Below are 26210 nucleotides of genomic sequence, written 5' to 3'. Positions count from 1 at the left end.
TTCATGGGTAATTTGCGGTATTTGTACGTAGGTAATGTGCGGTATTTGTACGTAGGTAATATACGGTATTTCTACGCCGGTGAGGTAAAATAAAGCAACGACATTAGATAGGGATTGTATAGCCACTGTAACTAGAAAATCTTCTTTTAACATAAATAAAATGCCTTTGATCTAATTTTCCTTTTATATAAATTTTCTATTTAGTGATCAATAAGATAGATCATAATTTACCGGTAAATGGTTTAAACGTCATAGACTAATTTAATGAATATATAGCAAAACCACATTTTTAAGGAAAGCTACCAATGCATAGTGTTTATTGAAATTGACGCAGTTGTGGAGCAGTGGTTTATGAAGAATCTTTGAAAAGCATGTACAAAAATCAAACAATTTTTGTTATCGTTAGATTTAGAAAATTGGCATTCATCATCCATGTGTTGGCATTCATTCATCCCAAAACTGTAAAACAGAAACAGAATAATGCTTCAATACTGAATTCAATTTTTTCAACAAAATCATAGGAAGAAGTGTGCCCCTGTGATGAATGCACGTCATCATCGTTTTTAGTCACACAGAACTTTTATATTTAACGAATTAGTATTCTGTCAAACAGATACGAAAACTAATTGCTCTGAAAATCCTGAATCTGTAATACATGATATCTTTTCACGGCTATATGATTTCACAATATTCGATCATATAATTTTTTTTCACATACTGAAACTTCTTCGCGCAGGTTAATGTTCGCGAATGCTGATTGCCTTTTAATTTCAAGAAATTTAATTAGAACACAACAATATGATGATTTACAGAATGTAAAGTCACGTTCAGAATATGATTTTATGTTGTTGTGTCATGTAACGTTTTCATATAAATTTTGAAATAACATTAATATTTTCTTGAACAAAGAATAAAAAGTAATCAGACTTTAATTGCAATGAAATTATAATTAAATTCTGCGCATTTCTTTTTATGAACAAAATATAGCAACGAAACGCTAAGTCATTAAAAATGCTACACCAAACACGTTTCAGGAATAGAAATGTGTGATTTATGGTTTGAAGCATTTGGATTACCAATCATTTTCAACCGCAGATTAAGATAACTTCTGTGATGTCGTTTTGTGTTTCAGGGTTGACCAGGGATGATGCTATTTAATTTCCTAAAATCTGAGCACAACACAATTCTTCAAGTTTTTCTATGCACCTACGCATCATCTCCGTACTAAGTAACTTAACGCAAAGATAATCAAAAGACATAGAATCTTCTGCATCTGTTGATGTCTGTCTGTGTATGTAATAATGGTTCTTATTGTAATGGCTAAGGAAGAAAATCAATATACAAATAAAAATGTACTGTAAAAATCTTGATTTTCGCGAAGAGAACATTTCGAAACTCATCTTTGCAATCTAATTAATATTAGAAAAATAAAATAAATGATTCCCCTCCACTACGATGACTTACGTTACGCTCCAGTACAAGGTCTACCGATTCCCCGTTTGAGGTCCTATGAGCATGATTCCTGGCCTTAGATCGGAACATCTCGGGACAGCTAGTTTTTACTTCCGAGAGAATCAACTACACCGAAGATTTTGTAGGCGACAAGCTGATTGGCTAATCATAGGGTTCATGCCGAGGTGACCCCGAACGGGGAGATGTTAGATATTGTATTAGATCGTAACGTAGAGCATCGTAGAATAATCAGATTGTCATCTTTAATATTAGGATATAAATATTTGTTTTTTCTGCATTTGCCAATTTCTAGCAGTGCATTGTTCTCTCATTAATCTTTTTTTTTTATCTTATTCGCGGATATTTAAGTTCGAGGAGTTTAATTTGATCGCAAATATAGCGAAGTTAAACCCTTCGCCAATAAAAATTTCTATACAGTATTATCAATCCACGATCGATTAACGATGCTCAACAGCCGGTAGAGAATTAACGATCTTCGTCATTTGAACAATACTTGAAGTTTACTAATGTCTAATCAACAAAAAATAATACAAAATAATTAATTTTTCTTTTGGTGGATGCACATTCCGCACTTTATACCCTATATGACATAAGGCCATTGACGTTTTTTCTCGGGACGCAATTAATTATTTTTGATATTCTTATCATGAAGTAAGATAAGAAGCCTAAGCTTTTCAATGGTGGAAATGGTGTAAAGAAGGAAAAAATGTGACTGAATAAAAATACCAATTCGTCTTCTTTAATTTTTTATTGAGAAAACATACCATTTTTCAGCGGTGGAGCATCTTTAAACAATGAGATATATTAACATCTACTTTGACAAAATGATAAGAAAAATACACAGGTGCCCCGGAGGAATTATTCAATTGGTATACAAAAAGCTAATCAAAGCTAGTTAAATAGCAATTTCATACTATAGAAACACTTATATCGCAAAACCACGTTAGAGTTTTGACAATGAAAATTAAAAATTTTGATGTTATTGGTATAATCACATCATGATATTCCCGATGCTGAAATGAATCTTGAATATTTATCATGGTTGCTTATGATGTCATAAACACTAATGAATTAACTTTTTTTTGTGAATACATTGATATGTATATGGATATATAGGCATACAAAATACTGGCTTTGATAATTGCTTTGTCTTACTTCACGGTGTATGTATGCCGATCATTATATTCAATACATTGCTATGCTTTACTGCATTGAGTGGAATTGCAGAATCGAGGTAGGAGTAATATGATAAGCCTTTCTCGTGTCATTTTCACGAACGTATTACGAAGAGAGTGGTTGTGAAATATATATAACAATAATTTATATCCGATCAATTGATGTCAACAGTTTAAACATAAATATAATTATTATACAACAACTTAAACAGATTGAAAACAAACTTATGGTATTTCTAACAATTTATTTTATCAAACATAATAAAAACAAATTATTGGTATTTACAGCGAATACAATTAATTCCAATCCAAACAATTTTACTGACAAACAATTTTTACAAAAGGATCATGTAATGTCTTCTCCCATTCCAGTGATGCAAGTCGATTTAAACTACTGTATTCTTAAATCACAAATACCATGTTGGTGGCCATATAAGCAATTACCCTAGCTCCTGAACATAAATTCATTTTAAGACTGACATTCTAAACGAACGCAACTTATATATGTACCTTTTAGGGTTGTTCTGCACGTAAATGTGTTAGTTTACACGAACGCGCTTTATGTTTGTGCTTAGTTTATACGAATGCACCTTATGGTTGGGGGTACACTAGTCACTCATGGCCATATCATGAAGCAAATAAATTTCTCCCAGAGTTCATTGCGGTCCCACAGTCGTGAATGTGGGGACAGCAATGCACCCTGGGAGATATTGATCAAGAAGTACTCAAATAATGTAAAATTTTTAACAGAGAACAATTACAAAAAAATCACACAAAACAATAGCTTAAACAAACAAAATATATAACAATACTGAAACGAAATTGGAAAGCAAATAATGATTATGAAAAATGCGTTATACTTGAAAGTAAATATTTTCAAATGTTTTTCCTATGAATAAGTTCTGTTTGGAGATATAATTTTTAAATTTCAAATACGATTTTGTATTATATACAGTAGCAATAAAAGAATTATTTACTATATTTTTTGTATTTAAAAAAAAAAAAAATTATCTACATGTATAAAACATGACTAGAAATATAACCACGGCACAATATAATATTTAATCGAGATGCTATGGAAATGATTTGATATTTAAATGAGGTAGATTTCTGTGATGTGTTTGCGACCAAATCGGCTTCAGGATCATGAAATAATCTTAGAATTAATAAGATAATGGAAATGAAGTAATCTTATACGTAAAGTGCGATTGGCCATTCATAATTTCACGTAGTGCTTCATGCTATTTCCACCAGAGCCAGTTTAATTTATGGAAAAAGGTGTTCAAAATGTGGATTTACAAACAAAATTCATAATACGCATAACAAGTTCTAACAATACGTTTGGTTCATGTGAAGATCGAAGGTGTTTTTCCGAATGGTCGATTATTTTAGGTGTTAAAAAAGTTCCCAATATGGCTCTAAGTGTAGTTATAATTCATCTTTGTTTAAATATTTCGCTAATCAAAATTTTGCGACAATATAAACGATCCAGTGAAAAGAAGCCGACTATGAAGCATACAGATACAGTTTGGATATTTTATAAAAGAAGTACATTCGTTTGACACAGTCACTATATAAAGTAACCAAGCCAAAATGGAGTTTTCAGACAATAAATGACGTCTAAACAGCCATTATGACGTCACTAATGCCAGTACGAAAATGTCAACTTTTCAATGTCAAAATGGATGATCCATTTTCTGGATGGAATAATCGATATCAAACTGGTTTCATAGTTTAATATCAACAAAAAAAAAACCCCACTAAATGAGTAAATAATGAAACTATCAGCATACAACTTTGTATGACCTATATGGTCGATACAGATGCCAAAGCATGGTGACAATTTTCTAATTATCTACAAATCTTTGACATCATAATATAAAAAATGAATTGCACATATCACTCGCATATTGATTACGAATCTTTCAAAATCCATCCGTCAGTAATCATTCACTATAATATCAATTGCGCGATGGCAATATCATACTTCCTCTATAACAACCGGAAATGACATCATAGAGAATATCCGCATCAGGGCTCTGTACTGCTGACGTCACATCCTAAAAGGCACTAAGGAAGCAAATAAAAGACAATCATTAGAGTTCCATTCATTGAATTGACACATGAGCGATTAGTATGTATGTATAATTCAAGAATATCAACGTTACTGCTGCATTCTGTATACATGTATCCATCAGCGAAAGTTTATGTCTACCCACTTATTTATTCTGATATGACACCAAATGCTTTAATCATACTTTGATCATAACTAAATGAATTACAGATCTTCAATCATTGTACTGTAATTTTGATACAAATATAAGACATGCCTTTTCACTTTTTCTTCAAACACACGTGAAAGTTTTCTTAGGCAAAAGTTATACTGGTGATGTAATGAATCTCCGTTTTTAAATACTTACTTCTTGAGGCCTTGGTTGCACTTTTTCTTCAAACACACGTGAAAGTTTTCTTAGGCAAAAGTTATACTGGTGATGTAAGAATCTCCGTTTTTAAATACTTACTTCTTGAGGCCTTGGTTGCAGGAACATTTCCCATCCTCAAAACAACACTTAAAAGTTCATACGTTTTTGCAAATCTCACTTTGATCTCCAACTGAAACAAAAAATGAAAAGCAATATCTATCTCATATCTTACATCTTATTCAACTTAACTATTTATAACATTTAAAAATACACTCATATGGACTATATTCTGTCATTCAGGAACATCATGATATCTAATGTACACAATTTACCAGCTGAGCTGTACCCAATTGCATGATCGTAAAAGGAAACTATTTTCTTTCCTTTTTCTTAACATATTTTCTTCTTCATAATATCTCTTTTAACATCGCCGAACGTTTAGTGTTTGAGTAGAGCGCTCGCACACGTCAGAAAGGCTCTTGCTTCTGCCCCTTTATCGAGGCACATGACTGCAACTGGTTTTAAAGTAATGGTTTCGCAGCGAAAAGGACGACTTGTTCGCTCGTTGTCAATATAACATTTGCGAGTGTGGGTGATTTGTTCGGTGTCTTAGGAAATATTGCTCAGAAAAATAGTACTATGAATTGGGAAGCAGAAAATCGTGAAAATAAGTGGACATGAAATTGTTTATATAATTGTTAAATACTGTGAAAATATAGAATCGCGAAATTTATCAGTTGTAAAAAGCCGTCCGGCAGAAAAACGCCAAATTAAGCTGTCGTAAATAAGTTTGTTAGGAATAAAAAAAAAACGTGAAATTAAGTTGTCATGAAAAAGCTGAAAGAAAACATTCACAAAAGCAAAACTAAAAAAAAACCCGCAAGAAAAGTTCGTCGTGTATAATTCGTTCTACAGAAAAATGCGAAATTAAGTCGTCACGAAAATTAGTTTACAGTAATCAAAATGATCAATATTATCCCGAGTGATTTACTGAATGTAACATCCCACAATATAGCTTAGTGGTTTAAGAATGGTTATAGCACTCCAGAAAATAGCTTAGTGATTTAAGAATGGCTATATCACCACAGAATACATCTTAGTGGTTTAAGAATGGCTTTATCACCCCCAATATATCTTAGTGGTTTAAGAATGGTTATAGCGCCCTAGAATACATCTTAGTGGTTTAAGAATCGCTATTGCACCCAGAATATAGCTTAGTGGTTTAAGAATGGCTATAACACCCATAATAAAATATTAAGAATGGTCAGAAACAACTGTTTACCTTCAGAGTGTATTTGACCTGTATCAGTCTACAGTGATCAAGGTTAGTGGTAACATCATTGGGGATCTTCAGCTCCTCTCCGTTCCAAGAATCGGTGGAGCCAGGGAAGGTAGAGTCATGTTTAATGCTGACTATAGTCTTCTTTTCCTTGTGATCATGCCATTTGTCCTGAAGGTATCTAATCCTCTTTTTGGAAAAATAAAATCTCATTGTTATAATTACACAGCAAGATTATTGATAAACCACTAATATTAGAGGTCTATAAGTCTGGGAGATTTTACAATAGGAATTTTTTATTTTGAAAATGTACTAAAAATAAATACTTAAGTAAATCACAAAATAGAAAAATTAAACAATGTTAGTAGTATGGTTCAGAATTTGTAGAATAATTGTGACGTCAAGGGCGGGAAAAAGAAATATATGTTAATGTTGCATGAATTTATATCGTTAAGCCGCTTAATATGATGTATGAAATTCAACGGTAGATCATTTCATTATATAAAGTCCATCCCATATAACATAATTACTTATGAAATAATTCCGTGTCAGCGAGTAAGTAGAGTCATTTAAGTAATGTAAATTATGAATCCAAGAAAATAACACTATTTCAAACATCCACCTCTGTAACGCATTGTAAAGCTGGTATAAGCCAATTTAAACACCTACTGCAGCAATAACGATACACAAACAAGATATAAATAGTTTGATGTGAAGACAATTTCAAAGTCCGATCAACAAAATAATAATGATTCATTATTTTTTCTCAAATAGGAACAATATATCGATAATTATATATAATTTAAGTTTATGGCTTACAATACATATAGTGAGCTAGATAGAATAAGTGATTTTTACCTTTAAAATGTTACAATTTGCTATGATTATGTTGGAGCAATTGATGATGTTGTACATTTTTAAACGCATTTTCTTCAATAACGAATAGCAGCCAAATTTATATAACGATATCAAGAATAAATATAGTTATAATAGTTATAATAGTTATTTTAGTCTTTAATCCATCTTATTTGGTTTGGAATTCGGAAACGTATTAATCTAAAATAGCAATTACCGCCGTCATAATGTTCTTATTAACTTATTTGTACAACAAGCTCTCACCGTATTCTGAATGTGATATATGCTGTATGATAATATACAAATATAGCATTTTGATGAGGTCGATACATGGTTATATCGGCCAAAGAAAAAACATTGACCGAGGACGTAGTCCGAGGTCGATATTTTTTCTGTGGTCGATATAACCATGTATTGACCGAAATCAAAATGCTATAATTGTTTTCTTATTTTTCTGGATTTTTTACATTTTGAAATGAGTGTGAAACTAGACCTAAATAAGCACGCATTGTAAATTCTGCTTCGTGAAGACAGTTAGAATCTTATAATTTTGTAACAAGTTTAGTTTTAAAAAAACATATGAAAACAGTATCAATTGATGCACATCACGCTTTTATTGCATGCGCCTGGTGCATGCGTGCTTGTAAATTGCATCCATGTACATATACTCCATTATACCTGTAGCTCCATGTCGGACACAGTCAATTAAATGTATAGTTTGTTCTCCGTTGAAATAATCCACTTCGACGCCATACATATGTTAAAAGATTCAGATTGACATGAAGATACATTCTCTTATACTTAGTACTCCATTCCGTAAAATAAAAATCGTATAAATACAGTAGGATTAGCCTAGGCCTAATGTTGTTACTAGTGTAGGTGGAATTTTTAAGATAAATATCAAACATATTCACTATTCAATGGCTCCAGATGCTTAATGAATGTTATTCGATTATTTCCTACTCTCCTACCGTGTTTATGTTGAAAATTTAAAAGTTTAAACTGCAGTTATCAGCTGGGAGTCATCATCATCTTTGATAGAAACCGAAACAATCAATGTCGTCTGTCACATTTTGTGGTTACGCTTCAAACTCAGGTATTCAAAGCGTTTGTTTCAAAGCGCCAGGAACACCAAGCGTTTTGGTAACGTAGATGAAAACGTTATCAAAAAATAACCGTGCAATATACTTTTTCTATAAACTACTTCCGGAAAAATCGTGCAATATAGTTTTTTATCGGTGATCACATGACGTGTTTTTGACCAATGAGAAGTGACAAAAAATCCAGAAAAATAATAAATGATAATATATGATATATAATAAATAATTTAAAACATATGATATATCATATATGGTATATGATACATAATATGTGATAAACGATATACATTCTATGATATATAATATATCATATAAAATATATGATACATAATATATGATTTATAATATATGATATATAATATATGATTTATAATATATGATATATAATATATATTTTATGTATATGATATATAATTTATGATGTATGATATATATTTTTATGTCATATAATAAATGTTATATGATATAAGTAGAAAAGTCGTGAAGATTATGCTTTCTGAACAATAAAATCGCATGAAGAATCAAAAGGAATAACAAGAGATCTTAGAAATAATCACTCACCAATGACAGATATTCAAATAGAAAAAAGGTTTTCTGGGATGATGACGTTTATAAATACTGACCGCAATGGTCGAAATTCAGGATATGTCTACATTTTCACTTTAACATAAGTCTAGCGAAAATAAGGTATAACTACGGATCATAGATAATTTGAAATTGAAACAAGATATATACAAGATAATTAACGGTAAGAATGGATTATCCACATCAATTGCCCATCCGTGCACCATGACAGCCCCCTCCCATCAGTAATTGCGCATATCATCAATAACTCACTATCATGTACAGCTCACTATTATGTACAGCTCATGATCACCATCATCTATTGCTCACTATCTTCTACAACTCACCATCATATGCAGTCCACCATCACATATAGGTCAATATCATTAATTGCTTACATCATTTATTGCTCACTATCTTCTACAACTCACTATCATATTCAGCTCACTATCATCTACAGCTCACTATCATATATATATCAACATCATATACAGACTACCATCATGTATAGCTCATAATCATCAAAGCTCGGCGTCATCAATTGCCCACAACTATCGATTGCTCACCACCGTGTATTGCCTACCGCCATCAATTGCCCTCTGCCATCATTAATTGCCCACTACTATCATCAATAGCACAACATCATTAAAAGCACACCATAACTCACTCACCTGTACTACGGAACACTTGCTATAGGAGATCACCATTCTGGAGTTGTTGTGAATCTGTCCAAACAGCGAAATTGTCTCCCCTGGACAGAAACCCCTCTTGTCGACCTGAAACGTCATACTAACTTTCCCTGCTATGCAAGGAAACAATCCGACATCTCGACTCTCTGATCGATTCCAAGGCATCTACAACCAAGTAAAACAGACTATGCTGTTTCAATTTATATTTAAGTCATTTGATCAATGTACTGCTACTGTGAAAGTAAACAAACGTATTTTCGTGCGATTTATGGCTTATTTCGTGGACAATAAACCATCGCGAAAATAAGTCATCACGAAAATGTCTCACGTAAATCAGAATTCAAGAAGTCAACATCGCGAAATGAAGTCGACGCGAGTTTATAGTACATGTCTTTTAAAACAATGCGACAGGGCTACAGTGACAAAGTAAGCTAATACTAGTATAAGTAGACTGACCACCAGACCCTAAGTTGTTGATAAGACTTTCTCAGCAGAGTTCTTAACTAGATTATCTCCCCCTAGAATAGCCACCAGACCCTAAGTTGTTGATAAGACTTTCTCAGCAGAGTTCTTAACTAGATTATCTCCCCCTAGAATAGCCAACAGAACCTAAGTTGTTGATAAGACTTTCTCAGCAGAGTTCTTTATTAGATTATCTTACCATAGTATGAAACATGTAGTAGAGACAAAATAATCAAGCCAAATTTTAATGGTTTTTTGTCTTCAACATTTTAGAGACTTGGGGCAAGTCTATAGCATAAGCTTCATTGTACATGTTATTTTCCTTGACCATTACCGCTAGGTTGAACGTTAGCTCCGATTACTCTGACATATTTCACATTAAAAGGCTTTGTTGTCTTTTTTTAATGTCTAAAGCTGTTTACAAAATAGTGTGAATTCAAATGTTTTTTCACTTGAATATTTAACAGACTGTAAAACAAGTCAACATTTATGAAATCAGCATGTATCACTAAAGATATTTCTAAAAGATAATATAAAAGAAGAATAAGTGCAGGTATTGCGGAATGGACATATTTGTAAAAACCTCAAAGTAACCACTTCATTTTGAAAAAAAATGATATGACTGTTTGTTGTATTGATTTGTGTAATGCGGAAAAGGAAAAAATTACATATTCACAAATATTCACTGACAAACGAAATCTGACTGTTTTTGATCTTGTTTCGTGCAATGTGTAAAAAGACAAAAAAATAGTTCACTTATTTACGAACTTTTCACTGGCGAACAAAATCTGACTTAAACATACGAAATCTTATAATAAAGGAAAAACTCTCGTGTATTTTACTTACCCCGTTGATAGGGTCAAAGTTCAGATCTAAAGGACATATGACATGGACATTTGTTGGATCTAACATCTCCGTCTTTTGGTCCGTGACAGCCAGAGCGTACAGGATGTACCTGATGAACCCATTCGACCCTTCAAAGGATGACGGGACGTTCTGTGGAAGGTCGAATCTAACACGGAACTCGTGCGGACCGATTCCGTACGTTTTAACACCAGACGACATGGCTGTGAATGAAAACATTATAAATACTGTAAATGTTGAAGTTTTCGCGGTGTAAAATTTAATCTTATTTTGTTTTTATTAAATCTCCACGAGTTATCCGTGTTACATGTGAATATTTTTTTCTGAAGATGCGACATGTGTCACACAGTGAAACACTGAGATAGCTGACAAAAACCCACATGCGAAAATGACCAAGTTTAGTAAAATATTCAGTAACACATTAAAGATGCTACACAGCTGACAAATGATATGTTTTCGTTATAAAAATAGGAGCAGATGAATCAGTAACATTTTTCTTCAGATACAAAATTTTTGAATTGAAACCATTACCACCATTGAAAAGTTTTAGTTTCTCATTTTACTTCACGATAAAAATATATATAAAATCATTGAGTTCTGAAAAAAAGTCCAAGCTACTATGATCTATAGTGCATGAAGTACTGATTGCGCATCCACCAAAAGCAAAATGAAACAAGTTACATTTGTATTTTGTATTATTTTTGTGAAAATACATCTAAATGAGAAAACTACAATTTATGTTCAAATGGATGAACACCTTTTATGCTCTGTCGGCGGTGGAGCACATTTAATTAGTTTTGTTAAGTTCCAAAATGTTGACAAGTTTGGTAGGTGTTTAGCTCATCCAGCTACAATGATCTATATTTCGTTACACTTGAGTGTAGCGGTTATCTCCCTTTATTTGTTCCCATTCATGGACAATTCAGGTGTTGGTAAACGTTTTTCAATTGGGACTCACCTTTAAACAATTTCGTTTCTAAGTTGACGATTTCCTGTCGGCCTCCTCGTCTAAAGCTGTTCGGTCCCACAGAATCATTCCAGTCTGTTTTTGCATAGCCATGGAGTTTGATAATCAAAGCTAATAAATTCAGAACGTGATGAAATGTTTCAGTTTTAACATTTTAACGTATGGAATGTAAAAAATAAATAGTAAATACAACATAAATAATTATGTTATTTCTGATATCCAAACACTACAAAAACTAAGCGTCTAATTGTCTACATACTAAGATTAACTGTTCATATATATACATAATCGGTTTAATGAGTAATGAATTATGTGTGGTTGTCCATCAGGAAAGTTACATTATGATTTTAGTCCTTTTTACCAAACCATAGTGAAATATTTGACATCTTTAAACCTAAGATGAATGGTTGCATTAAAATAATATTCATCTCCAATTATATGTAAGGCCATAGTTGTGTTTTGCGTCCGCATGCTGGTAGGGTTTAGGTATCTTGAGTAAAAAACTAAACACAATAATTTTTTTCCCGAACATGGCAATAAAAGAGGTTTGCAACAGGGCAAGTAATGTTTCCTACAATTTCCAACAAAATCTATAAAAATTTGATCAGTTGAAATGAAAATACTTATTTTTGTAGAAAAATGTACTAAATCAGCATCAATTTGACCCAAAGACTTAAAGCATTCGTGAGCTTTTCATTACATAACGCGAGCAAATATGAATAATAATGTTCGACATTTATACGAAACTATGACAGAATAGTGACATATCCAAAATGTAAGTTTGAATTCCATCGAACCCCTTCTTACCGACGACCGCGTTAAACAAATGCATACATAATTGAGGAGTTGAATTTTTGTAAAGAACAAAATGACTTGTAAGAGTGTTTTGAGTAGTTCTAGACAAAAAATTCTTTATTACACAGGCAAGGGTCAGGGTTCGGCATACAAGGCTATGTGTAATGGCGATTGAACATTTCACATACAATTGACTACAGTGGGCTTTTCTGGCATATCACAGTAAAACCAACTAATCTAATTTCCATTAGAACTGGTTTGTTTCCGAAATATGTGCAAGTTTTAATGTACTCTTTGACCGAATTGTCCCTTTAATTCTTAGCAAATATTGTGTTTATTTCCTTGTGTGTGTGTTTTCGCCTTGCTGGCTGGTAGGTTTAAAGTTGCTCCACCGCCGACAGACCATAAATGATACTCATCATTTGAACAACAATTGGAGTTTAATCGTGTATATATATGTCTAATTAACACAAAAAATAACATGAAATAATTTATTTCGCTATTGATGCATGCGCAGTCGGAACTTCATTCTATATAGAACATAGTGCCACGGAATTTTTTCGGGATGCAATAAATTATTTCTAATATTTTTATTTTGAAGTAAAATTAAAAGCTCAAACTTTCCAATGGTGGTAATGGTGTAAAGTAAGTAACTTTTGTAACTGAAAAAAATACAAAATCGGCTGATCCTGTTTTTCATAGTGAAAAAATACCATTTGTCAGCGGTGGAGCATCTTTAAGAAAAATTAAAATGACGCAAAACAGAAAAAAACACAAGTATGGCCTAAAAGTAAAACAAATGGTAATCTAGTATAATTAATAGATTAATATCTTATATACCTAGAATCAATAGCTAATACAACATATTACATAAATTAAGATATTAATTTTAATGCAATAAAAACCCAACTAACAAACCTCTCCGCCCCCCCCCCCCCCCCAAAAAAAAAAATAAAAAAAATCCCCAGAACAAAAACAAAAACTTCGTGCAATTACAACACTATGCACTAAAAACTGAAAAACTGTTATCTTAAGAAATGAAACATAGACACATATGTTAAAAACATAAGATTCATCTAATTGACTATATACTTCAGTATCCTTGAATATTTACATTAAAGATATCAATATTACAGTTTCGATTTAAATGGGAAATGTCAGACTTACCTCGAACTGACAGTGGCTCCTCTAGCTTCAGTCTCACAATTGCGTCTACTTTTCCTCCAGCATTAAACGACCCATCTTCTCGCTTACTTAGCAGCTGAATTTTACATTCGCCGTTCTTCAGAATAGATCGAACGGTTTCAGCCTTTTTCATGATTATACTGGTGAAGACATTAGAGACTCAGCCAGGAGAATAGTTCGCCATTTTGTATTTCGTCTGTAATCTTGGCCGGTTAACCCAATATTGTTATGATATTGACGTCAAAATATAATACGAATGGGTCTTGGGACCAAATTAGAACCATTTTATATTCTGTAAAGCACGTTTGTTTTGATCAGATGTGTTGATAATAAAGACGCGAACCTACCGAGACTGGCTTGTGTGTATGTTACAAAAGGATCGGTCACACGGATAATGACCTTCTTTAAAACTGTCATTATCTGTCCTATGCATCTATTTAACTCCATTTAAACGCCACATGTAACAATAGACGGATGATTGTGACCGCAGATCTACCTTGTGAAGAACCAGATCATATGATTTATTATAAATACTGTATTTGCACACAGACCCTATAGTATATCCAAATGCAAAGTTACATGACTGTTGTTCATTTCATATCATAAGACTGTTTCAAATGTTGATACTTATGAAGGATAGGGATATTCAACTCGAGACTTGCTAGGAGTTTTACAAAAAAATTGTTCCTGAGAGTACCACATTTCCTTCATATACAAATATGAAAGAGTGTTTCCCTATCCTACTTCAACGTTTTTTCATTTTACAGTAATATATGATATCCAGCGAATTTGAGAAAAAGTTAGATGAACCGGCGACTTTAAGTCATTTCCTATACATAATATTTTCTTGATATTTTAGATACAAATCACGTTGTTTTCTTCATAGTATACCCAGTCTAGTCTGTGAAACTGAACGCCACAATTTACAGAGAAAATGATAATTTTGTTGAAGTAGTGAAGTCATGAGGTTGTATTACATTGGTAACCATGTAATACAGCCTCAGGCGACATGAGTGTACTACATGGGAGAAACCAATATTACACCCGTAGGCATGGGGTGAACCTATTACACCGTAGGCATGAAACCAATCGGGAACCATAGCATACACCCGTAGGCATGGGGGAGAAACATAAACCAGTATTATACACATGTGGATATAAAAAAAAAATATTACACCCGTAGGTATATGTGCATCCTCGATACTCCAGGGGTTCCTATCACTTACGATCTCTTCACCTATGTTCTATCGCATAGCAAAATTGAAGGCAGCTCAATCACAGACCTGCATTTTTTTTTGAAGACTATAGAGAGAGCGACGCCCTACTTCAAAGTCACACTGCCGACCAGTATACCGTTATACAGATCTTTTGATGTACATCAAAGGGCTAAATTTTTTATTATGTTTCATCCAGTTTTACTATGAGATAGTCCAGGGGTGAAGAGATCGTAAGTGATCGGAACCCCTTGAGTATCGAGGATGGTATAAGTGAGAAAACATCCTTATACACTACCTGTTTTGATTACATATCAGTCATAGAACATATATCGTATACATAATAAATCTACTCAGATAAAAATCGAAAGTGTTGTACTTAGGTATTTTTTTCTCAAAATATTGCATTGCAAGGTAAAATATGAGGGAGGCATAAAATCAAATTATTCAATTCAAGTTTGAACCTTCAGAATACGTCACATCAGAGAGAATTTTACATGATATAAGTACCAGTTTGAAATAATTTTCTCCATATAAAGTGCGTTTTAATATCGTTTCTTAAAGTTATATGTGCCGTAACTGGGCGAAATTTTTGACATATTAATTTTTCGTCATTAATTTGTATCTAAAACCATATAAGGTATGATGAATTAAGCCGTTAAAATCATTCAAATGGCTTCAAATGCCTTATAAACTTTAGTTATAACACAGAAATTATGTACTGTAAAATTGGTGTTTTTATGCCTTATATATGTTTATATGAAAACTATCTTGCAGAAATCACTTTACAATTACTAATAACACTGTAAAAATGTGAAATGAAATTGTAGACAACAATATATGGCTTCATGGTCTGACCGTAGGTACTCATTTCGCTTCGCTATAGATGTACATATAATGATTTTTGGCAGCATTGGTAAAAATCATGTTCTGCTTTTATTTATATTTGTAAAATTAAAAGCATAGCATTGAAAGTACTGTAATTTTCAAAATGTTAGTAACTTTTGGTGATGATAAACATATTAAAAGCTTATTTTGATTTGTGGGTATGAAAAATACGACACATGTAGCTTTAATGATATCAAATCTGTATGTTTCTCATACAGGTTGTTCATCAGGTGAGTATTATAAAACTAAAAACTATTTACCTGTTATTCTAATGGAATTGTAAACTGAAACAATTTTGGAATATTGTCATTTGGAATGCAATTTTAAATAAAATTTTGCTTTGTCTGTCTATATCTCAGGATCATATCACTCACTCGCATTCTATCTTATATGTAAATAATAAAAATTCAGGTATCTGTCAAATCAATCATCATCCCCACAATAATAAACATTCGCCGCATGACCCATGAGATTCACTCTTGTGGTTGATGTTTTAGTAAAATAAGACATTTTCATGGAGGAATTTCCGTGTATTTCGGCTAAATTTTTATTCCCCACTAACATGTTTATAAAGTGGCTTGCAGCGAGCATATGAACTGTCTATCAATTATCCTGTAATACTTATGGATTTAAATAAATCTGAGAGAAAGTTGCATCTTTCAACATTGGGCTTCACTAGTCCTATTGGCACCCATGGGTAATTTAAGAATGTGCTAGGTTTACTGGTGGAGGAAAGCCGGAGTAGCCGGAAAAAAACCGCTTTTAATAACTTTTACATTGAGTAAATTGATTTATATAGCATTATTGAAAACCTTATCATTTATACAAACAAGATAAAACAATATGTTTGCGAGATATATAGGAATACAAAATTATGTACATGTATTTAATAGTAAGTTTATCATTTTAATTGATATTGGTCCTCCAACCATCGTTTTATGTTTTACCGTATGAAGAATTTGAAGACATCAAAAGGCGTTGTAATGAACAATCTTGGATTAAAGTAAAATTGATGGTCTAAGAGCTCTTTGACTATACATTCCATTTGTTTTCATTTTCATTCTTATTCGTTTTCATTCAACGAATTTTATTTTCATTTGATTTGTGATGAAATAATGAAAAGAAATGTCACGGTAGCATTGTTTCACTTTATTTGCATAATGAATGAATAAAATTGACATTGAGAAGTAAAAAGTACATGGGAAATTATCATAAGAATGCAAGCACACAAAAACATGAAACATTATGTTATGAAAAAATGTGGAAAAATCATAATTACTCAAAGATACTCGAAAGCCACAGAGCATAAACGATTATCATTTCAATAATAACTTGTGTTTAATCGTGTAAAACAAAAAAATGTTATAAAATAATTCATTATTCTTTTAGGTACATCCGCAACCAGTACTTCATTTCATATAGGATATAGTGCCACAGATTTTTTTTTCGGGACGTAATTATTTATTTTTAATATTTCTATCTTGAAGTAAAATGAGAAGCTCAAACTTTCAATAGTGATAATGGTGTAAAGTAAGTAACTTTTGCAGCTGAAGAAAATTACTAATACGTCTGCCCCTGTTTTTCATAGAGAAAATATACCATTGTTAGCGGTATAGCAACTTTAAAGCAAATGATCGACACAAACAACACTGGGAGGAACATAACTGAATACACAAATACCGGCATTAAACATTTATCCGTAATTAATTGTAACATAAATATAGGAATTTGAATGATTGTTCATTTCATATGAGATTACTTTGATAAGAGTCGATGAAGGTTTTTTTTTGCGAGGCTTGGCGAGTAAAAAATTAAAACTTAGAGTCAAGTTTCATAAAATATAACATTTATAACATTATCTAATAATGCTTTCACATAGCTACAACAACCTAACTTCCGAAAAATCTTAATCCAGGTCATATCACATTAGTGATATAAGTAAAAAAAAAAAAAAAACGTACGAAGCCACTGGATATCAGGATTGATTTTCATTTACATTTAACTGGTAAACCAATACATATATATATTTATATATATATAACCATTGGTTTGGAACTCGTACAAGTCCCTGTATATCAATGTATTTGTATAACATTCTGAAAACGTTTATAAACAACTTGAGACAGTGTGAAGTTTAAACATTATAATATGACGAAGGCCTATGAAAATACACGCATTAAAATCATTATGATTAAATGAAGATATATACATATATGTGCAATTTAGACTTGAAGTAATTCAAGATCAATTGCGACAGAACACAATAAAGACGGGAGAAGCGTATTGTTGGTGAAGGCTGATGAATGTATTATGGCATCACTACCATTCCATATCTTGTCTATTTTTAGAATAAATTTGTCGATATTTCATACTCTGTATCTTGATTACAGACAACATAAGTACGGTAAAGTAAGAAAGTCCTTGATCTCGCTATCACAAAGAGACACAATAATACAATACCCTTAGTTTTCATTACTCGTACGACGAATAGTAATGGTTGATAAAACATTATTTCGCCGGGAAATGAAGTCGGTTGACATTAATTGTTTTATATGGATGTGATGAAATGTTATACTTTTTCTTAACTTAGGCTAGGATTTGTCATTTTAATGAGAATCTTCATTTACATATCTCAGTGGCGACTTTATCATTAGTCAATGATAATGTTCCTTGACAACTTTGACGTCATCTAAGATAATTTGGTTTTGACGGATGTAAAATCTACCGGTCATTTAAAAAAATTGCAATCTACTTAAAATGCAGATCCTTACAGAATATCATTAGGGGCCACGTTTTGGTGATCTTTATACTAAATGTACTTCAGATTAAATCGTTTTCCTACAACATGCTACATCAAATTAAAAAAGACGATTCGTCCCAGTATACATTTGCATTTCTGCTATTTGGGCGAGATGACTTCACACACTCAAATAATTCTGAGAGCTCTTTTAAACTATTTCGTCCCCCTGAAATTCACTTCTAATATTCTAGAAGCAGCAATATGATTGGTCAATTCGAAAGGTCACCACAACGTGACCCCTAATTTAATGTTGTTAGGTCATTTATCAAATGAAGTGATTATAAAGATTAGTATTTTAGACAAAAAGAGTTTGTTCGTCAAAGGTGCTGGATAACCTAATACCGTAGAGCCGGTTATTTTCACGGACAAAAATTTTCGCGATTTGTTCTAAAACCGAGAAAATCATATGTAAGCGATATGGATTTAAGGGTAGATATAATTAAACCATTTTTTTTCAATATTTCGCGGATCAAATTTTCGCGATCATAGCTATGTCTAACGAAATCGCGAAAAAATGATCCCGCGAAGAATACCCAGCTATACTGTAGCTAAACTTCAAGTTCAATCAGTTTAATATCCGCATCTTCTTTTTCTTTTTCCTCCTCTCCTTCATTTTCGTCTGGCACTTTCGCTGAGATGTGCCCGGTAGGAAGAACAACGTTAAAAAGCGTATGTTTGGACGGAAATGACCACGCCATTTCTGCTTCAAGCTGAAAGAAAAGAAAGACATTTTTCAGAAGATTATTACATATTGGCCCCTCACATAGTGCACTAGAACGTTATTAATTGGTGTTTACATTTGGTCACCTAATGATAAATCACATATCCATCTTTTACGAAAGGACGAAACCCACTCAATATGGCGGAAGTTATGATAGTAATTTAAATGTAATAAACCGGGTATATTTTTCGGCAAGTCGCCAGCCAATTGATCAGTTTAAGGAAGTTTGTAACCAGCTATTTACTTTCACTGAGACAAGGAGATGTTCGATACAATAGTGTAATTTTAAAGAAACAATTACCTTCAATATGTATTTCACTTCAATGTATTTGCAGTTCGCCAGTGCTGCTGGCATGTGACTTGGGATTTTTAGTTTCGTTTCCTCCCAATAATCTACTTCGCCGGCCTTGGTCGGTCCATGCTTTACGGATGCCAACAGTGTCTTCTTGCACTTCTGAGTCCAGTTGTCTTTTATGTATGTGATTTTCTGTTGATAAATTGGAAGTATAAAATATATGCGGTATCATTTTGAACAAAAATCAATTATATCAGTTTATTTTATTTCGCTGATCTTTGTTAAACTTTTGTTTCATTATCTACTCTTTCAGGTTGGTACTGTAGCCTCACTTATTTCCGTGTGCAATTTATTTTTCACTTCTTTTACAGGTGTTAAGGATTCGAGAAAAGAGATTGTTGCGAAAAAACTCCACTATAATTAAAGACCAATTTACATGTTAATGGCGCATTCAAATCGCCATAAAAAGTCATTGGTCATGAAAACGACAAATCGAGTCACTGCGAAGAGACGTTTAATTACGGTATTCATTGTTATATCGTGATTTAATGAACGTCATATTTTCCATTTCTATATTTGGTCACCAACGTTTAACGTTAAAATAAATACATACCGCCAAGGGTAGATATGACAATGATATGTAAATATGAAAGTCTAAAAAACTTTTTTTTCTTAATCTAGGTCTCGTGATGCAGAGTTTTCGCCCTTTATTAGCCGTGTTTGATTACCTGGCCACGTACATCTGAGGAATACGTCATCAGATTTGCTTCATCAGAATTCGACGAGCTTTATTTTGTATTTGCATATTACAGAGTTATATCACTTTCGGGAAGGCATCGATTGTGACGTCATGTATTTGCGAGCGTGACGTCATACTTTTAGGAGAAAAGGACATGCATTGCGCCCTTAAAATAATGACACAATGGAAACCTACTCGCAAGGGAGTTAACTTTGTATTATGCAAAGAGGAAATACACAAAGTAATGGCGTGAGAAGCAAGTGTACTTAAAGGACAAACTACATATACATTTCATAAGTACGCCGACAGTGAAAACAATTGATTGAACGATTGAACATTATTATAAAAAGGTCAGTGCATTTAAAGTTATGAGAATGGATGTCTCCTCTACGGCTATTATGATTTACCATGTCAAACCAACAACAATGACGGAGAAAATTCTGAAGATATAGATGGCGAACATTAGGTGAACTTAATTCCATTGCGTAGTTTTCCGCTCTTCTGAGTGAAAGTTAAATGCTACAGGACTTATTCTTAAGAATACGTAATAAATTTTTCGATTCATGAGAAAACTATTTTTTTTATTTCTTAACAGCCTTACTAGTTCCAAAGAAACACGCGATTTCTTTTGCCGACACAAACATTTTTGTTGCTGTGCAACCAACAATGACTGAGAAAATCTTGTCAATATTTACCAAAGTCAGCGAAGATTTGGTGAACTTCATTTTCTTTTTCGTGTGATTCGTAATCATCCCCTTGACTTCGATATGCTCTCCTGGGATGTAGGCTCTTCTATCAATCTCCAGCCTCCCCAGTAGTTTTCCGGCAGAGCAGCAACAAGCAACGACATCTTGATGTTCAATGAACCGTAGAGGTACCTGCATGGACAAGAAACACCACTCTCAGACAAAGACTACAGCCAAACTATCCAACTCTGATATTATTTCTCAGGATTATATGACACTTAAAGATTCTCCATCGCTGACAAATGGTATTTTTTCACTATCAAAGACAGGAGCAGACGATTAAGTATTTTTCTTAAGTTACAAAAGTTACTTACTTTACACCATTACCACCATTGAAAAGTTTGGGCTTCTAATTTTACTTCAAGTAAAAAAAAAATTAATTACATCCCGAAAATATTCCGTGACACTCAATCCTATATGAAATGATGTATTCATTTCGCTTGCACCAAACGCAAAATAAATTAGTTTATAATATTTTTTATGTTAATTAGACATACATATACACCAATTGTTGTTCAGATGATGAGTATCGTTTATATTCTGTCGGCGTAGGAGCATCGTTCATAGTCAAGAATACAAAGCATATATCAACCTCCTTTGAAGCGTATTGTACATCGTAACATGAAATAATTGACTTGACGTTTTTATCAAATTTCTGGCATGTAAACTATTTAAATCAATCACCATCCCAGTAACATAATGTCTATGTATTTATCAAAATTTTATTATTTTCCACTTATGTTTTCGGGATAAAACTACTCGAGAACATTCTTGAAGGTTGAAAGTTATTCGGGACTGGATATTGGTGAAATAATATGGTATTTCTCCGGAGACTCGACAATTCTGTATCGCAAAAATCATACACATTCTTAAAGCTGTTTGTAGGAGTACCTGCTGTACTTTCAAGTACGTGCTGAAACCTAGGATAACTTAACTTGGACATCCCTACGTAGGGACAGCGAATACGTACCGCGGGATGTGGGCAAGTTCCGTTTGTATAAACTATTTTTAAAATGAGTGAAAATATCCTGAACTATACCAGTTTAACCCTGAATTTTCTATTTACACTGTATTGCGCGAGATTTTGCTCATCTTAAGATGCTTTTATGTGGACGTCCCATTCCTGTCCATTAAAAGAACGGATAGTCAAATTAAAATGAAAGTAACATATTGTTTTGTATGTCTTGTAAGAAGCTTTGAAAATGAATACATTTTTTTTTTAAGTGCGTTTTCACTATGGTTTAAATTCAGCTGAATTAAGAAATAGATGTCATTAACATTGTTGAACGGAATGTATATGTTCAAATACACACCATAGTCTGTATCCAGCAGCTGAGTGTCCAGCATAAATGGGAGTGGGACGACTGGTTTGCCTGTTGTCAGTATAATGTTACCTGGTGGGGTTTGTTGCTTGGAGTCTTCATTGTCATGATTCAGAGATATAGCATAATAAAAAGGACAGTTCGACTAAACAAGAAGACACAACAAGAATACCACCGTCTCCCCAAAACATACTACATCCACACATGCACACAAGTTTTTACATGACAAAACTGTTAATAGGATATTAATCTAATAATCCGAACCAAAGATACAAAATTGCTGGTTACAACGTATCAATTTAAGACTGGAGTTTTTCATGTCATATCATTTATAACATACCTGCTGAGCCTACTCTTTCAGAAATCAAGGGAATGTTAGGTCAAACGTCCTATTTACCGACGGGGTCATTGAAAACTGTGCCAGATTTAAATGGTAGAGGAAAGCCGGAGTACCAGAAAAAAAACCCACCGACAGCAGTCAGTATCAGGTAACTACCACACACATGATTCGAAGTCGCGATTAAGAGGTATAGGGCTTGTGGTAATACTTCGCGGGACAACTTAACCACTCGGCCATCGGAGCTCCCCCAAAGAAATGTGTCATTTTGATTTATTTGGAGGCATGTACTTGATGCTCATGAATTTGTTGATAATTAAATATGTATTCTACCCGGATAGCTTCAGGATTAAGAGGAATATTTTTTTTGATGTATTGAATAATGTCTATTACTAGGTATCTGTTGTAATGGTGAATACCGTCGTGATCAAAAGTCACAAAGACGCCTATTAGAATATACATGACGTCCAAAACCTGACCATTATGACGTCACTAATGTCAACATGGTAACGTCAACTGATCACTGTCGAAATGGATGTTCCACCGAATGAAGTATGATTAATATCGTAAATAACTGTTTTTTCTAATCTTAAAACCTTTAGAAAATTGAACCGAAAATGAGAAAATAATGTAAATATGAAAAGTCGACTGTCTTTTTTGGCATCTACATGTATTAACAATATAGATGCTGGAACTTTGCATATTGCGTTCGCGCGCATTATGGAGATTAGCTGCAAAGCTTTGGCATCTATATTAACCATTATATTCCAAAAAAATAGTGTTATGCTTAAATGATTCACACCACCCTACCATGTTCTCTGGATCTTTGCTTAAGTCTATTGGCACGACAATTTTAATCTTCTGTAGAAATAAAATGATAGGCTTCTCATCAACGATGCCTCTGACAGACAGATAATAACGAATAAATCCTCTGTTGCTCTCGAATGAAGGCATGATGTCGGTCGGAATATTGAATTTGACATTCAGCGCGTAAACACCAATTCCAAAAGATACTGATCCATCCTGTGATGGCTTGGCTGCAATTTGTGAAAAAAATATATATATATATATATATTTGTACAAGTTTAACAGGAGTTTTAAAAGTACTTCTGCAAATAAATCAAAGTCAAAGGAATACCACACTTTGTGATAAAAGCATGGCATTTGGCATATAAGGCCATTGAATTAAAATCATAATAAGGTATAAGGGCAAACATTAAAAAAACTCATAACGTCATAAACATGATAATGTGTAAGTCCTTGATTTAATATGAGAATTTGTAAGTCCTTAAAATGCAATAAAAGATGAAAAAAAACCGCGTAATAAAATTTCTCGATCTCGTACGAAAGATCATCCTCGATACTCCAGAGGTTCCGATCACTTTCGATCTATACACCCCTGGACTATCTCATAGTAAAACTGGAGGCAACAGAATAGAACAGGTAATTTAGTCATTTGATGTACATCAAAAGAGCCGTATAACGGTACACTGTGGTTGACTGTGTGGCTTAGATGTTAGGCGTCGCTCTCTCTGTAGTCTTCAAAGGAAATCTTTGCTAGCCTGTGATTGGTCAAATGTTTTCCGCTGAGCTGCCTTCAATTTCACTATGAGATAGTCCAGGGGTGTAGAGATCGTAAGTGATCGAAAGCCCTGTAGTATCGAGGATGACGAAAGATTGAAATATTAATTTATGAAATACGTGATTTCCTCAATAAAACTATTGTTTGAGAAAATAGATGAGCCATCTGTTATATAACAACATTAAAACTAATAATTAACTTAACATATTAAGGCTTGCATGTATATTATAAGAGTGTCCACTTAAAAGCAGATGTATCATCTATTTTGACTTACAGCATTTGATTTCTTCCTCCAATTTCAAAATGTCTTTGTGGACTCCATAGGTCAGTTTCTTCTTTGGCCCGACAGTATCTGTCCACTGTGTTTTTATGTAGCCTCGGAGTTGAACCCTGAAATCTAAGATCAAGTTATTAATTAATCATTTATGGATTTGTGAGTGACACAATATGTCAATTTATATAAGGTATTACAGATCATGATCCTCGGTCGCAGGTCAAATCACAGTCCTTTATTTTCTCATCGGTGTATAGGACACAAATTGCTTACATTTCTCTTATTTAGGAATATCCAGAAGTTCACGCGAACGAAGAAAATGTCCATGCATGAAGTTCAATGTTCAGCATATATGTACCCGATTAAAAGAAAACCGGCAAGTTCGAAACCCAATTGAAGAAGTTGCCTTGTACTGGTTTTTTTCCGGGTACTCCGGCTTTTCTCCACCAACAAACCCGGCACGTCCTTAAAAGACATTGGCTGTTAAGAGACTTTAAGCTGTTTTAAATCTTATATACATTACAGACCTACCAACATTTAGTTTGAATAATGGTCGTCTCAACGTAAACAAAATTTTGACCTACTTTTCACTGAAATGCTTTTCATTAAGTCCATTTGCATCATACACTTGACTAAATCTCCAGCGAAGAACGTCCCATCCTTTCGTAAAGTGGTTAGTTCCAATCTCATACTTCCCTCCCTTATTAAAGACCGAAACACATTAAATTCCTTCTCCTCCTCTTTTTCGTCGTCTTTGTCATTCTTTTCGACTTTCGTCTTTGGCTCTTGAACAGACTTTTGTGCATTTTCAGTTTGCTTCTTCATTTTGAAACAAAGACGACGTCGGGATTTTGAACAATACACAGTCTGTGTTCAAAGTTAACATGTATCTAATAAGGAGGTATATACTGGCAGTCTTCGTGTGTTTATATGGGTCGAGTCTAATTTGATCTATTGTTTGTGCTCAACGTGCGTATAGCGGATATATTTGTCGTTTGTCGATATGTACGGTGCAGTCTGATTGTATATTTTCACCATCCTTCTTAAGCATGGGCATATTAGTTACCATCCTCGATACTCCAGGGCTTCCGATCACTTACGATCTCTACACCCCTGGACTATCTCATAGTGAAATTGAAGGCAGCTCAGCGGAAAACATTTGACCAATCACAGGCTAGCAAAGATTTCCTTTGAAGACTACAGAGAGAGCGACGCCTAACATCTAAGCCACACAGTCAACCACAGTGTACCGTTATACGGCTCTTTTGATGTACATCAAATGACTAAATTACCTGTTCTATTCTGTTGTCTCCAGTTTTACTATGAGATAGTTCAGGGGTGTAGAGATCGAAAGTGATCGGAACCCCTGGAGTATCGAGGATGATTAGTATGAATGGGTAAAATTACTTACAGATAGCACGTATGAAAGTGTTTATATGTGAATGTAAGTGTACGGATAGG

At 33.4% G+C, this 26210-nt stretch overlaps 2 protein-coding genes across 2 annotated transcripts; both read right to left on the bottom strand.

Moving 5' to 3' along the window:
• Positions 1 to 2879: 2879 nt before the first annotated feature.
• Positions 2880 to 14082, bottom strand: LOC138333724 (arrestin domain-containing protein 4-like). Its single transcript, XM_069282281.1, has 7 exons — positions 13814 to 14082; positions 11843 to 11962; positions 10867 to 11087; positions 9541 to 9723; positions 6354 to 6539; positions 5171 to 5261; positions 2880 to 4718 (listed from the first exon to the last, which is right to left on the bottom strand). The coding sequence occupies exons 1-7, from the start codon at positions 13962 to 13964 to the stop codon at positions 4702 to 4704; spliced, it is 969 nt and encodes a 322-aa protein (XP_069138382.1). The 5' UTR covers positions 13965 to 14082; the 3' UTR covers positions 2880 to 4701.
• A 2868-nt stretch (positions 14083 to 16950) lies between these two features.
• LOC138333723 (arrestin domain-containing protein 17-like) lies at positions 16951 to 26062 on the bottom strand. The gene is made up of 6 exons (XM_069282280.1): positions 25334 to 26062; positions 24750 to 24872; positions 23704 to 23930; positions 21184 to 21366; positions 19756 to 19941; positions 16951 to 19443 (listed from the first exon to the last, which is right to left on the bottom strand). Exons 1-6 carry the CDS (start codon positions 25572 to 25574, stop codon positions 19282 to 19284), a joined length of 1122 nt encoding a protein of 373 aa, XP_069138381.1. The 5' UTR covers positions 25575 to 26062; the 3' UTR covers positions 16951 to 19281.
• Positions 26063 to 26210: the final 148 nt, after the last annotated feature.

Source organism: Argopecten irradians, chromosome 10 (assembly GCF_041381155.1).
Source record: "Argopecten irradians isolate NY chromosome 10, Ai_NY, whole genome shotgun sequence".
NCBI classification, from domain to species: domain Eukaryota; kingdom Metazoa; phylum Mollusca; class Bivalvia; order Pectinida; family Pectinidae; genus Argopecten; species Argopecten irradians.
The sequence above is the reverse complement of the archived record's forward strand: the minus strand, read 5'-3'. Positions and strand labels throughout refer to the sequence as shown.